Source organism: Oratosquilla oratoria, chromosome 8, assembly GCF_046742065.1.
Source record: "Oratosquilla oratoria isolate Oo_2021 chromosome 8, ASM4674206v1, whole genome shotgun sequence".
NCBI lineage: Eukaryota > Metazoa > Arthropoda > Malacostraca > Stomatopoda > Squillidae > Oratosquilla > Oratosquilla oratoria.
Genome location: NC_134784.1, coordinates 57,443,767 through 57,458,080, shown reverse-complemented (window position 1 = coordinate 57,458,080; position 14,314 = coordinate 57,443,767). Strand labels below are relative to the sequence as shown.

The window sequence follows — 14,314 nt, the reverse complement described above, 5'->3', positions numbered from 1 at the left end:
GTTCTTCATTAGTCAGCTCTAATGTGCGATTCTAGCAGTTCATCAATGTCCCTCTGCTCAAGTTGGTCAAACCCGGCTTCCCTGGCCTTGTCAAGACTTTCCTTGTTAGCTTTAGAGACATTTTCTTGGATGTCAAAGCCGACAAAATCGTACACCAACTGAGGACACAGATGTTTCCAAACCCTGTTAAGGCATTTCCTTGGCACTTTCTCCCAAGATTCTTTAATGAAGCGGAGAGCATCTTTGATGGTAAATGCTTCCAATATTCCTTCACAGTCATCTTGTCTTTTTGTGTCCTCTCAACCATGTCAGTCAGGGTCAAACATAGATAATACGACTTGAAGGTTTTAATAATTCCTTGGTCACATGGCTGCAGAATGGAAGTGGTGTTTGGCGACAAGAAAGCGAGCTGGATGTTGTTGGAGAGATTTTCTATTGATGGGGGATGGCTGGGAGCATTATCCAAAATCAGGAGAATCTTGAATGGAATCTCATCCTTCTCACAGTAAAGTTCTAACTCTCTCTCCAATTTCCCAAAGTAGTCCTTGAATGCTCCCTGTCATCCATCCTTTTTTGTTGGAATACCAGTAGCAGGGTAGGAAGGTCTTGACATAGCCCTGTGAAGACACAAGAACAAGCAAAATTAGTTTAGTGTGCTGTAAATTGTGAGTTGGTGACAATTTTCTTTTTTGTTTTGGTGCACAAAAATTAGCGTTTACAATCTCGGTAAAAATTTTCAAAGCTTTCATGATAAATAATCAACATCCATACATACACACCTTCAATGCTCATGGATTTTCTGAGTGGTAGACAAGGGCAGGTTTCAGCTTGCAGTCTCCCTCTGCATTGGCACCAAACAAGAGTGTAAGACGATCCTTGGAGGCCTTAAATCCAGGTACAGTCGTCTCCTCAACCGAGATATAGGTCCGGTTAGGCAGTTTTTCCATATTAAAAATCTGCTTGGATGTGTAGCCACCTTCCTCGATGATGGTCTTGAGAGCCAGATACGTTTTGGCTGCTTCCACATTGGCAGATACAGCTTCCCCAGTAATTTTGAGATTGTGGAAGCCATATTGTTTCTTGAACCTGGAGAACCACCCAGAACTGGCATTGAAGGTCTTGGCTTTGTCTTTGTCTTCCTCATTCTCGTCTTCCACATCCTGGTAGAGATTTAAAGCTTTAGCTTGTATGATGGCCATGCTGATAAGGACATTATGCTTGTTATGGTTTTGGATCCATTGTGCCAATAACTTCTCCATCCTCTCCATCTCCATGGATCTTGCTCAGAAACATTGTGAAGAGGAGGCTGATGTACCAGCAACAGAACTGGCTCTCATCTGATGGTCCGCAAAGTGCTCTCATTCAGTCCGGTAGCATGAACAATAACAGAAGTTCTTTCACCCCAATCATAATGATCCAACACTTCTAACTTCTTTTCTATGGTCACAAGTTTTCTTGACCTCTTTGCTGCCCTCTCCTTTGTGGTACCAGGACACTTGGGTGCCATAGCACACAAATTTATGTAACACAAAAGTTTGATAAAATTGTTTATGAGTTCCACATGCTGTGAGGGCTGGCTTCACACTGAGGACAAAAGGCAGAGAGCTGGAGCGCGGGAGTCAGAGCGTCTCTCCCGTGCTCTGGTGGCGAGATATTCAACTACACATAATCGTACACATATCCCACACCAAGCCCTCTACACTCCCTCCTCTCCTGATATCACCTTTTGCTCCCCCTGCCTAACCCCAACAACGTCATGGAGAGTGGTCGGAACCCTTGGTTCTGACCGCCTTCCAATCATCACCACCAAAACAAGATGCACCCCAGTTGGCCACAGACACACATACACCAATTACAAGAGAGCTAACTGGGAAGCTTTTACTGAAGAGACAGAACAACATTTTGAAACACTTAACAGTACACCAATCACAAACATAAACAATGCTGTGCACACTTTTGATACAATCATACAAAGTGCAGACAAGAGATACATCCCTAGACAACCGACGCACTATTTGACGAAAGAAAGACTTTCCCACAGACTCAGACTATACCCCCTTCATAGACAGTCAGACAAAACACATAATATATAATCTCAAGCACTCATCTGCCTGCGGCCCTGATAACATAAGTAACATCCACCTAAAACACATTGGACCACAAGATATACACACACTCAGAAACATTGCAAACTACAGCTATTCACACAACACTATATCCGACATCTGGAAGCATGGTAAAATAATCACCATTCCAAAACCAAACAAAGACCCAACAATCCCAACATCGCACCACCCAATCACACTTCTCTGCACCCCCTCTAAAGTCATTGAATGCCTAATACTCCAACTTGTCACACCACATATTCCCCTTGCTAACTCACAACACAGTTTTAGGCCACTACACTCCCCAAACACTCTTCTGATAAACCTAACACAAAGAAATTTAGATGGCATCAATTCAGATAGGCCCCACCACAGAACACTTCTTATAGCATTAGACATTAGTAGAGCTTTTGATGCTATCCCCCGCCACAATCTAACAAATGAAATATATAACACAGACATGTACAATAACATCAAAAGATGGCTGGCCAATTATCTGGCAGGTAGGAATGCTTATGTGTCATATGATGGCCAATCATTGCACATCAGAAACATTAAGAATGGAGTACCACAGGGCTCTGTTCTATCCCCCATGCTCTTTAATCTATACATGCATGACATACCCACACCAGACACCTCAGAAATACAAATCTCTTCCTACACAGATGACATAACAATCACATGCACACATCGTAACACAGACAAAGCTGCAGAAATACTCCAGCCATACCTAGATACACTCAACACATGGTTCATCACAAACAGACTCAAAATAGCTCCAACCAAATCTACAGCAACACTTCTCACCAACTAGACAAAAGAACACAAATACATACCTCATCTCTACATCAACAACACTCCAATACCACACACAAACACACGGAAAATTCTTGGTGTAACATACGACATCCATGTCTTTCAAACAACACATCACAAACATAAAAAACAAATGCACACCTAGCCTTAACGCACTTAAGTCAATCACTGGAACAACATTTGGACAAAACAAAGAAACTAATACAACAATATACAAACAATGCATACACTCAGTGATGAATTATGCGAGTCCTGCATGGGCTCCTAATCTCAGTGAGACACACCACAACACCCTTCAAATCATACAAAACAAAGCCCTAAAAACAATTACAGGCTGCACAAATACAACACCTACAGACCATTTACACCATGAAACTAAAGTCCTCAAAGTCAAGGACCACTTCGACATGAGAGGCACACAAACACTTGCCGCAGCCACCACAAACACATCAAGCCCGCTACACTACATAGCAGAACACCCACACACACCAAGAAACACTAGAACAACACCCAAAGACCTGTATCACACACAGATACTCTCTTCTCTTCCTCCACAACCACCAAACACCAGCCTCTGGAAACATATTCATAATCATATCACTCATTGCTCCATTAACACACTGAAAGACAACACATTGCTGCATGCCAGACCCCCTGATATCCACCCTTCTGAATCCTCTCTCCCATGAAAGGACAGAGTCCACTTGGCCAGACTGCGGTGCGGCCACCACCCAGCACTTCTAAGCTACCAGAAGAGGCTGGATGACCGCATTGTGAACAGCTGCCCAGGATGTAACACTTCACCCCATACCATACAACACATAATGGAAGACTGCATTATACACAATCATGCACACAAACAACACAACATACACTATAAAGGATTTGTGGGAAAACCCAGTTTCGGCTGTGGCATTCCTTGGGGAGACGGGACTGCTCGGATAGACAGTCTAGGGAACGACAACAGCAACAACAACAACTACAGTAGGCAGGAAATTCAACTCGGGTAACATCGGACATTTCATGTTATCAGAATATATATTAATAAATTTTAAATCATGTAAGATCGAAATCATGTTAACAGAACTCGTGTTAACAGGGAGTTGACTGAATGGAACAAATTAGATGAATAAATAGTGTGTGCAAACACAATACAAGAATTTAAGAACAAACTTGATCTTGCAAGATAAAAAAAACGGGTCACCACGAGCATAGCTCCCCTTCCCGTACAATACAAGTAGGTAAATACATGTGCTAATGGTTGCCCATCCCTTGGCTAGGGACAACGGACTGATTAATTGATTGATTATTCTCAATGTTTTATTTTTTTTGTAAATTGTATGTTTCTTTCCAGATTATTGGAAATCATGCTGTGAAAGCATGAAGAAAGCTATAACAAGTAGTATTAATTTGATTTCCCATTTTATAGCCCTTAGAAGATGAGGATGAAGTGTTAGCCAAACACCTACCAAAGTGTTACCCATATGGAAGTCTCCTGGTAGACGACTTGGTGCAAAGGTTGGCTCAAACGGGTCTTACTGATGCCAAGGTGGAAGAGGACCAGTCAGGGTATATAGTTACACTAGTGAGTGCAATTTCCTTTTTTTTACACCTACAGTTTTGAATGTGATTTCCTGATACTTGGCGCCATGTTATGGTATCCAGCCTATAATTACTATTTATGAGTAATAGATATATCATGGTACTATCAACACCAACTCATCATTTCTTTCTGGAGCCAGTGACATTTATTTGTATGTGGCATTCCAACAAGATGGACATCAGAGAGAATAATCATGTTGCCCATTATCCATCAAAACTCATCAACACACTCATCTTCCACTATTTCACATAAGGAGAGTTGACAACTAGTCGTTGCTCTCTTCTAACTACTACTGTAAATCTGTGACATAGAAGCAGTCCCATGCTAGTACCACACAGACACAATCCAATCATTCTTCTCAGAGAGATCTATTGGAGGGCCATTGTGGGGCTGGAGGTCTTCAGTCACTGAAACTCAAGGCAACAATGATTATATTAATATGTAATTTTTCAAAGTGAATTGATCATGGCTTTCTTTGGATTTGGAGAAGGTATATGACAGTAGACAGACATTGAGGTATTCTGATTGTATGGGATAGGTGGAATTCAGTTAAGTGTAGTAAAAAAAAATAATAATAATGTGAGGGGAAGTCATACAATCTGGCAAAACATACTCCTGAGGAAAAAATACTGCCCATATGATGACATGTTCCTCACAACACTGTCATTTTGATTTGGTGCCTGCTCTCTTGTTGTGGATACCAGATAAGATTTTATTTTTATTTACTTGTTTATTTATTATTATTATTATTATTATTATTATTATTTTTTTTTTTTTTTTTTTTTTTTTTTTTTTCTGCATGACATCCATCCAGATCAGGTGCCTTACCTGCTCTCATCATCTTAATCCCTTCCATACGGTGCTGCATACATAGGTGGCATGAGGAGCAAGTGGATACGCGAGGCTGCCATATCGGCGTCTTGATTATATTTATTGTAGTTGCCCCTCCGTAATTACATACTCTCTAAACTGTCTGTAATCACATTTTCTATGATTATCAAAATTCACGGGTGAAAGAGAGAACGATCGATATAAGCGGTGACTATATTTTATGATGCGAGTATTATTACGACACGTCGTACGGCTGGCATCGGCTGCTGCCTGCGAGATTTAAGGCCCGTACTGAAGAGGTTAACAACTGCCTTCACTTCATCCTTCCTTATTTCTCCATTTTCCTCACTCATGTATGTATGTTATTTTTTAAGGTTTGATGTACTTTTTCAGTTATTAATATAGTTTCCAGTGATTCTGAATGTCATGATTCATATGGTATACATTTGAAAAGTGAGAATAGCCATATTAATATGGTTCTGAGAAACAATGGCCAAACAAATGAAAATTGCTCCATGAGGTGTGAAGGAAGAAATGTTTGTTGTTGGGGGACATGCATATGAAGGTGACCCATACAGGTGAATTATGGATGTGTGTGTGTGTGTGTTTTTTTTTTTTTTTTTTTTTTTTTTTTTTTTTTTTTTTTTTTTTTTTTTTTTTCAAAATAAGTGTAAAACCATACAAAAAGTGTTTATTTGTTGATATAATGATGAAATAACATACCACATGAAAAATGGTGCCCAAGAATTTTTTTTTAGATAATGATGAAATGACATACTACATGGAAAATGGTGCCAAGAATAAATAAAACTTTTTTCTCTTCAGATGTATGTTAAGTTTAATGAAATTACATTTTAGATGCAAGATGAGGTGTTAATTAAATTGTACATGTCACACAGCACCCAGTATATGGAGGTGGCCCGTACAAATAAAAATAATTTCAAATCCCCAAAAACATACTTGACTAAATTGTTGAAGTTGATTTTGCATGCATTGTGATTTCTCTCACCTTAAGAAATGGATTTTAAGAAATATTTTTCCACTAATTGTACAAGTTGCATAGATGGAGTGGTGCGAGAGGTAAATGCAAGGGTGGTGGGTCAGGGATTGGAGATGGTAAAAGAAAATGGAGAAAAGTGGGAGATAAGCCAGCTGTTGTTTGCAGATAACACTGCTTGTAGCAGGATCAGAGGAGGAATTGAGAAAGTTAGTGACAGAATTTGGTAAAGTGTGTGAAAAAAGGAAGTTGAAGATAAATGTGGGTAAAAGTAAGGTGGAATATATGGGAAATGAATGGGTGGGAGTGATTTCAATGCCTTTTTCTTTTTGGCTACCCCCTGTGTAAGGCTGAAAAGGCCTTTGGTATATGTATGTATGTAAAAGTAAGGTGATGAGATGTACAAGGGGTGAAAGTGGCAGCAGACTGGAAGTGAGTATTAAGGGAGAGAGACTAGAGGATGTGGATAGTTTTAGATATTTGGGTGCAAATGTGGCAGGAAAGGGAGGAGTGGAAGTGGAGGTAAAATGTAGATTGAGAGAAGCGATTAAATGCCTTGGTGGTTTAAAAAGTGTAATGAGAAATAGACATTTGGGAATGGATGCTAAGAGGAGATTGTATTTACCTAGTTGTATTTTATGGAATGAGAGCTATGCTTGTGGTGACCTGTTTTTGTATCTCTCCGCATCCATTATATTCTTAAAATCTTGTATAGTTTTGGCACTCACTGTTTCTCCATTTAGTTTGTTCCAGACATCAATCACTCTATGTGGGAAGCTATTCTTTTTCAAATCTCTTCTGTAACTGTCCTTTAGCTTCTTTTCGTGTCCTCTTGTTTCTCTCCTGTCCCATTTTAATAAGTCGTCTCTATCAAGAATTTCCATCCCTTTCATAATCCTATAAATGGTCAACAAATCACCTCCTTCTCTTCTCTGTTCCAGTGTTGAAAGATGTAATTTCTCCAATCTTTGTTCTTATATCAAATTTGATAATGTAGGTGCCATTTTTGTCACTGTTCTTTTTTTTTTTTTTTTTTTTTTTTTTTTTTTTTTCCCTCCTAGGTGCCCATAGTGTGGCAGCATACTCTAGTTTAGGTCTTATTAGTGTAACCACTATTTTCTTTACCATTTCTTCATCCATGTAGTCGAAGGCCACTTTCATTTGTCTTAATAAGTTAAAGGTTTCTCCAAATAATTGACATGTTTATCAGGTGTCAAGTCATTTGAGCTTATCACTCCCAGGTTCCTTTCTGAATCGACTTTTTTGACTTCCTTATTTCCAATTTTATATTGACCCAATATTCTTTTTTTTTTTTTTTTTTTTTTCAAAATTCCATTTTACTACATTTCTTAATGTTAAAGTTCATTTCACAACTCTGACTCCATACCCATATTTTGTCCAGGTCTTCTTGTAGTGGTGGAGGGAAGGGTGGTAGATAGAGCGCTAATGGATTATGTAGTGGTAAATAGGATTATGATAGGAAGAGTTAAGGATGCACATGTGCTAAGGGGAGAGTGTGGGGGAATATCAGATCATTTTTTGGTGGAAGGTAAGTTGAGAGTGGAGGATAGATTGGAGAAAGAGGAAAGGGACAAAAGGTAGGGAGGTTCTTAGAGTGAACTCTTTGAATGAAAAGGAAAAAGAGGAGTACGGAATGAAGCTGAAGGAGGAGTGGGAGTAAAGGATAGAGTAGAGCTGGGTGTGGAGGAGGAATGGGGATGGTTCAAGGAGGGAGTCATAAAGTGTGCAAGGATGGTGTGTGGAACAAGAAGGACAGGGGGAAATAGAAGGGTAGTGAATGGTGGGATGAGGAAACAAAGAAGGTTGTAGAAGAGAAGAAGTGAGCGTTCACAGATTGGTTACAAAATAGGGTGAGGGAGTCATATGAGAGGTACAAAGAAAAGAAAAGAGAAGTAAAGCAAAAGGTAAAGGTTGCAAAGAGGAGAGCAGATGTGAAATGGGGTAAGAGTATGACAGAAAATTTTGAAAGTAATAAAAAGATGTTTTGGAAAGAAATTAAGAGAGGAAGAGGAGGCGAATCAAGTAGAGAAGAAAAGGTAAAAGGTGCAGATGGAGAAATGATAATGGAAGAGAAGGCAGTAAGGGGAAGATGGGCAGAATATTTTAGGGAGTTGCTAAATGTGAAGGAGGATAGGGAGGGAAAGATAGCTGCAGTGGGAAATGCAAAGAAAATGAGAGATGAGTGAGGAGAATGGAGGAGAAATAAGGAAGGATGAGGTGAAGGCAGTTGTTAAGATGATGAAAGCAGGTAAGGCACCTGGTCTAGATGGATGCCATGCAGAATGTCTGAAAAAGGGAGGTACAGTGATGGTGGAATGGTTGGTGAGGTTATTTAATGTTTGCTGGAGAGAGGGTAGAGTGATGGAGGACTGGAGGAGTGCCTGTATAGTTCCTCTTTACAAGGGAAAAGGGGACAAGTGTGAATGTAGTAGTTTCAGAGGGATTAGCTTGTTAAGTGTAGTTGGGAAGGCTTATGGGAGGATCTTGATTGAGAGGATTAGGAGAGGAACAGAAGGAGTAATTGGTGAGGAACAGTGTGGATTTAGGACAGGTAGAGGTTGTGTAGATCAGATCTTTGTGGTAAGACAAATATGTGAGAAAGCTATAGGAAAGGGGAAGGATGTTTTTTGGGCTTTTATGGATCTGGAAAAGGCTTATGATAGGGTAGACAGAAAGGCACTGTGGGAGGTTATACAGATATACGGGATAGGAGGAAAGCTTCTAGGAGCTGTCAAGAGTTTTTATGAGAGTAGTAGAGCTTGTGTCTGGGTTGGAAATGGAGAGAGTGAGTGGTTCGAGGTAAAGGTGGGACTTCGTCAAGGATGCGTTATGTCGCCCTGGCTGTTCAACTTATACATAGATGAGGTGGTGCGAGAGGTAAATGCAAGGGTAGTGGGCAAGGGATTGGAGATGGTTAAAGAAAATGGAAAAAAGTGGGAGGTGAGCCAGCTGTTGTTTGCGCTTGTGGCAGGATCGGAGGAGGGATTGAGGAAGTTGGTGGCAGATTTTGGGAGAGTATGTGATAGAAGAAAGCTGAAGATGAATGTGGGTAAAAGTAAGGTGATGAGATGTACAAGGGGTGAAAGTGGCGGTAGACTGGAAGTGAGCATTAAGGGAGAGCGACTGGAGGAAGTGGATAGTTTTAGATACTTGGGTGCAAATGTGGCAGGAAAAGGTGGAGGTAGAATGTAGATTGAGAGAAGCGAGTAAATGCCTTGGTGGATTAAAGAGTGTAATGAGTAATAGACATTTGGGAATGGATGCTAAGAGGAGACTGTATGAAGGAGTGATTGTGCCAACAGCACTGTATGGGGCAGAAACATGGAACATAAGAGAAGAAGAGAGAAGGAGTTTGAATGTGTTTGAGATAAGGTGTCTGAGAAGTATGATGGGGGTTACTAGGCTAGATAGAGTGAGAAATGAGGAGGTGAGGAGGAGAACAGGGGTGGAAAAGGAGCTGGGAGATAGGGTTGATGAAAGAATATTAGAATGGTATGGACACATGGAAAGAATGAGTGAAGAAAGACTAGTAAAAGAGGTGTGGAAGGCAGATGTGGAGGGAGTGAACGTGAGGGGACGTCCTAGGATGAGGTGGATGGATGGGGTGAAGGGGGCTTTGGGGAAGAGGGGAATGTCTGTTGAGGAAGGACGGGAGAGGACAGAAGATATGGGTGAATGGAGAATGGTTGTATATGGATGATGTTGTGATTGCATGAGGTGGAATGGGCGGGGGGGGAGTGGGGGGTGAGGTAGTAAGTGTGAGGAAAACTTGACGCAGCCCGAAGGAATTTCTCCTCGTCCTCTCCTTTTATGCAATGGGGGGATGGAGAGGGGCGGTCGCCGATTTAATGAAGCGGCCTTGCTGTGGATGTGCTGTGTCTTGCAACACTGCTTCTGACCCAGGGCAGTGGACAAGGTGTAGGGATGACCCGTCATCCAGGAGGTGCTCAGATAAGAGGGAGGGTGGAGGGGTGTGGAGTGTATTCAGAGATGGAATGGGTGGAAATGATTTTATGCCTTTCCCTTTTTGGCTACCTCCCTTGTTAGGGGGAAAAAGCCTTGGTATATGTATGTATGTATGTATGCTTACTCTATTGAGTAATTTGGCATCATCAGCAAAGCAGTTCATGTAACAATTCACTCCCTCATTCATATTGTTTATATATATATATATATATATATATATATATGGCAAACATTAAAAAAGATACAGAGCCTTGCAGGATGCCACTCTTCACATCTTCCCAGTTTGAATTTTTGTCTCTAAGTACCACTCTCATTTTTCTCTCATTTAAGAAATCCTTCATCAATTTCAGTAGCTTACCTTGTATTCCTCCTATTATTTCAATTTTTCTTATTAACTTTTTGTGTGGTACTTTGTCAAAAGCCTGGAAGTCCAAGAAGGTGCAATCTGCGCAGCCATCTTTCTTGTATTATCTCAATTAATCTTGAGTAAAAGCGTATTAAGTTTGTGGTACATGATCTTCCACTTCTAAGGCCAAACTGTTCCGGGCTTAATATTCTATTCTCTTCCAAATGTTTGATCCATTAGTTTCTGATAACTTTTTTGCATATTTTTGCTACTGTGCTTGTCAGGGATACTGGTTTGAAGTTTGTAGGATCTTATTTGTTTCCTCCTTTATATATTGGTATGATGTTTGCATCTTTTCAATCTTGTGGTACCTTTCCTTCTTTGAGTGAAAAGTCTATTATCTTGTATAATTTGTCCATCAGTTTGTCTATACACTCATACCTCGATTTAACGGACCTCACTTTAACGGATTTCGGATGCAACGGACAAAATCTGTAGCTTCCGGATCGTCCGGAGCGACCGGATGCGGTCCGATGTTTCCGCAGTTGATCGCCAGATGACCTATGGTCGCTTTGTTTACAACTGTGCTGGAACACATGAGCTGTTTGGTCCGTGTTTTTCTACCTTTTTGCCCTGTTTTGTGTGTTGTTTGTGAAATAATTCAACAGTTTTTTTTAACCATGGCACTTGTACATCCTGTAGAAAAGAGGAAAAGAGTCAATTTAACAGTATCACAGAAGCTTGAGTTGATTAAAAATTTGGAGAGTGGAGTGTCGGTGAAGCAGGTGTGTGATGAATAACCACTTCACTTCGGGCCAAAATCTCATGGGCAGCATTAGCTGCCAGACATCCGATTTTGCGTCATGATACTCGCATCATAAAAAATAGTCACTGTTTATATCGATCATTCTCTCTTTCACCCGTGAATTTTGATAACCATAGAAAATGTGATGAAGACAGTTTCGAGAGTATGTCATTACACAGGGGCAACTACAATAAATATAATCAAGACGCCGATATGGCAGCCTCATGTATCCACTTGCTCCTCATGCCGCCTACGTAGGTGGTACCGTATGGAAGAGGATATGGAGTAAAGAAACAAACTGTGTCTGATATTCGTAAACAAAAGGAACAACTTACCCAATATTCGCTGAAGTATTCGGTTGATGAAAATTTTGGACTTGGTACTCTTGGGGTGAAAATTTTGGGACAGATCCCAGGTATTTACACTAACAGATTGGATAGTGTGCTTAAGTAAAAGTACCGTACTGTATTCATTCCTCATTTTTTCGTAACGTAATCGTTGAAATACAGTAGTATTGGAAACTTCGGACAATCGAGTATATCGAACTGGTGTTCCCCCCTTTTAGTCCGTTAAATCGAGGCATGAGTGTACACTCTTTCAGTATCTAATTTGCAATTCCATCTGGTTCATGCAATTTCCCAACATCTAGGTTTTTTATTTGATCTCTTTATTTCTTTCTGTGTTACCTTTATTTCATTTTAGGGGGTCTTCCTTGTTGTCCATCTTTCCAAAGTTGTGAGCTCTCAATTGTAAAAACAGACCTGAAATGTCTGATCATAACTTCTGCCATTTCTGTGTTGTCCATATATTCTTTATCTCCATGCAGTTTTACAATTTTGTGTTTATCCTTTAATTTGTCATTTACATATCTGTAAAAGAGTTTGGGTTGATCCTTACATTTGTCTATAATATTTTTTTCACATTTTTTTTTCTTTCCTGCATATATTCACATATGTTGGCCATTTGGATTTTTTTTTTTTTTTTTTTTTTTTCCCCTCTTTTCCATCTTTTCCAGGCTTTTTCTCTTCTGTCTTTAGCCGCACTACACCTTTTGTTATACCAACACTTTATATAAATCTCTTTTTGCTTCTTTGGTACATATTTATCAGTTCTTCCCTTGTACTTCTTCTTCTCAAAGGCGGAGTATGCCGACAGGAGACCTTTTGATCCATATCTAGGTCGGATGCAAAAAAGAAAAAAAAAGAAAAAAAAATCATATTAATAATAAATTAAAACTATAATAATGTAAAAATAAATAAAATACATAAATAAATGCATAGGTATAGTTGAATAACAAACAAAAAGGTAAATAGTAAATTATTATAAATTGACATATAACTAATGATAAATGAAAATCAGACAGACAAATTATAACAAAACAAAAACAAATAATATAACATAAATTATAATCATTACAGCATCTTACTTAGGTATTTATCTAAATGATTCTTAAAGCTTCGAACTGAACTACATTGCACTACCTGTGCAGGAAGTTTATTCCATTCATTAACTACACGGTTGGCAAAGTTGTTTCTACCTACTTCCAAATTGAATCTATTTCCCGACAGTTTGAGACCATTGTTTCTTGTCTGATTCTCATTCAATGTGAAAATTTGGTCACTTTTGATGTTGTCAATTCCCTTTAAAATCTTAAAGACCTGTATCAAGTCACCTCTGAGTCTACGCTTTTTTAGGGAAAACAGATTCATGTGCTTAAGTCGATTTTCGTATGATTTATTTTTGATATTTGGAATCAGTTTTGTGGCTCGCCGTTGTACTTTTTCCAGTCTGTCAATGTCTTTAATGAGATTCGGTGACCATACAGAAACAGCATATTCCAAATGTGGACGAACTAACGATTTATATAGCTTGTTAATGAGTGATGGACTTTTGAAATCAAAAGATCGCGCAATCAATCCCAGAATCTTATTTGCTTTCTCAGAGGCTGAAATACACTGCTTGGATGATTTGAGGTCGTTACTGATAATTAGGCCGAGATTTTTTTCACTATCCACTTTTGTTAACGAATTTCCAAATAACTTGTAATCGTACTTACTGTTATTTTTACCTATGTGCATTACCTTGCATTTACTTGTGTTAAATTTCATTAGCCACTTTTCAGACCATTGCTGTAATTGATCTAAATCTTCTTGAATATCTAATTGGTTTGAGTGATCATTTGCCACTCCGCACAGTTTTGTATCATCAGCAAATTTGGAAACAGTAGATTTTAGTCCATGGTCTATATCATTTATATATACTATGAATAGAAGTGGCCCAAGAACGGAACCCTGAGGAACTCCACTTGCAACACTTTTCCATCCAGAAGTTTTTCCATTTAAAACAACTCTCTGTTTTCGACCTTTCAACCAATTACTAGTCCAACCTAATAGGCTACCACTTATTCCATGCAAAGCTAATTTAGTAAGTAGTCTTTCGTGTGGGACGGTATCAAAAGCTTTTGCAAAGTCTAGATATATTAAATCTATATTGTTTCTTTTGTCATAATTGGAGATAACTGTGTTGTAGAATTCGAGTAAGTTAGTCACGCAAGAACGTTTCCGTCTGAAACCATGCTGGCTATCATTTATCAAACGGTTACTTTCTAAATGATATTCGATATCATCTCTGATGATAGTTTCCATTATTTTTCCTACGATCGAAGTCAAACTTATAGGCCTATAGTTATTTGGTTTCTTTTTGTCACCTTTTTTGAATATGGGAGTAACGTTAGCTAGCTTCCATTCTCTTGGGACATCTCCGGATATGATGGATTTCTTGAAAATAATTTCTAATGGAACAACAATCTCATTTTTCATTTCCT

General features: G+C 39.2%; 1 protein-coding gene across 3 annotated transcripts in view; it reads left to right on the top strand.

Moving 5' to 3' along the window:
• Positions 1-14,314, top strand: part of IntS9 (integrator complex subunit 9) — a 186,163-nt gene that overhangs the window by 147,092 nt on the left and 24,757 nt on the right. For all 3 annotated transcript variants that reach the window (XM_076189262.1, XM_076189260.1, XM_076189261.1), the window contains one exon: positions 4,351-4,506. In XM_076189262.1, the coding sequence (XP_076045377.1) occupies positions 4,351-4,506 (156 nt within the window). The remainder of the gene's footprint in view (positions 1-4,350; positions 4,507-14,314) is intronic.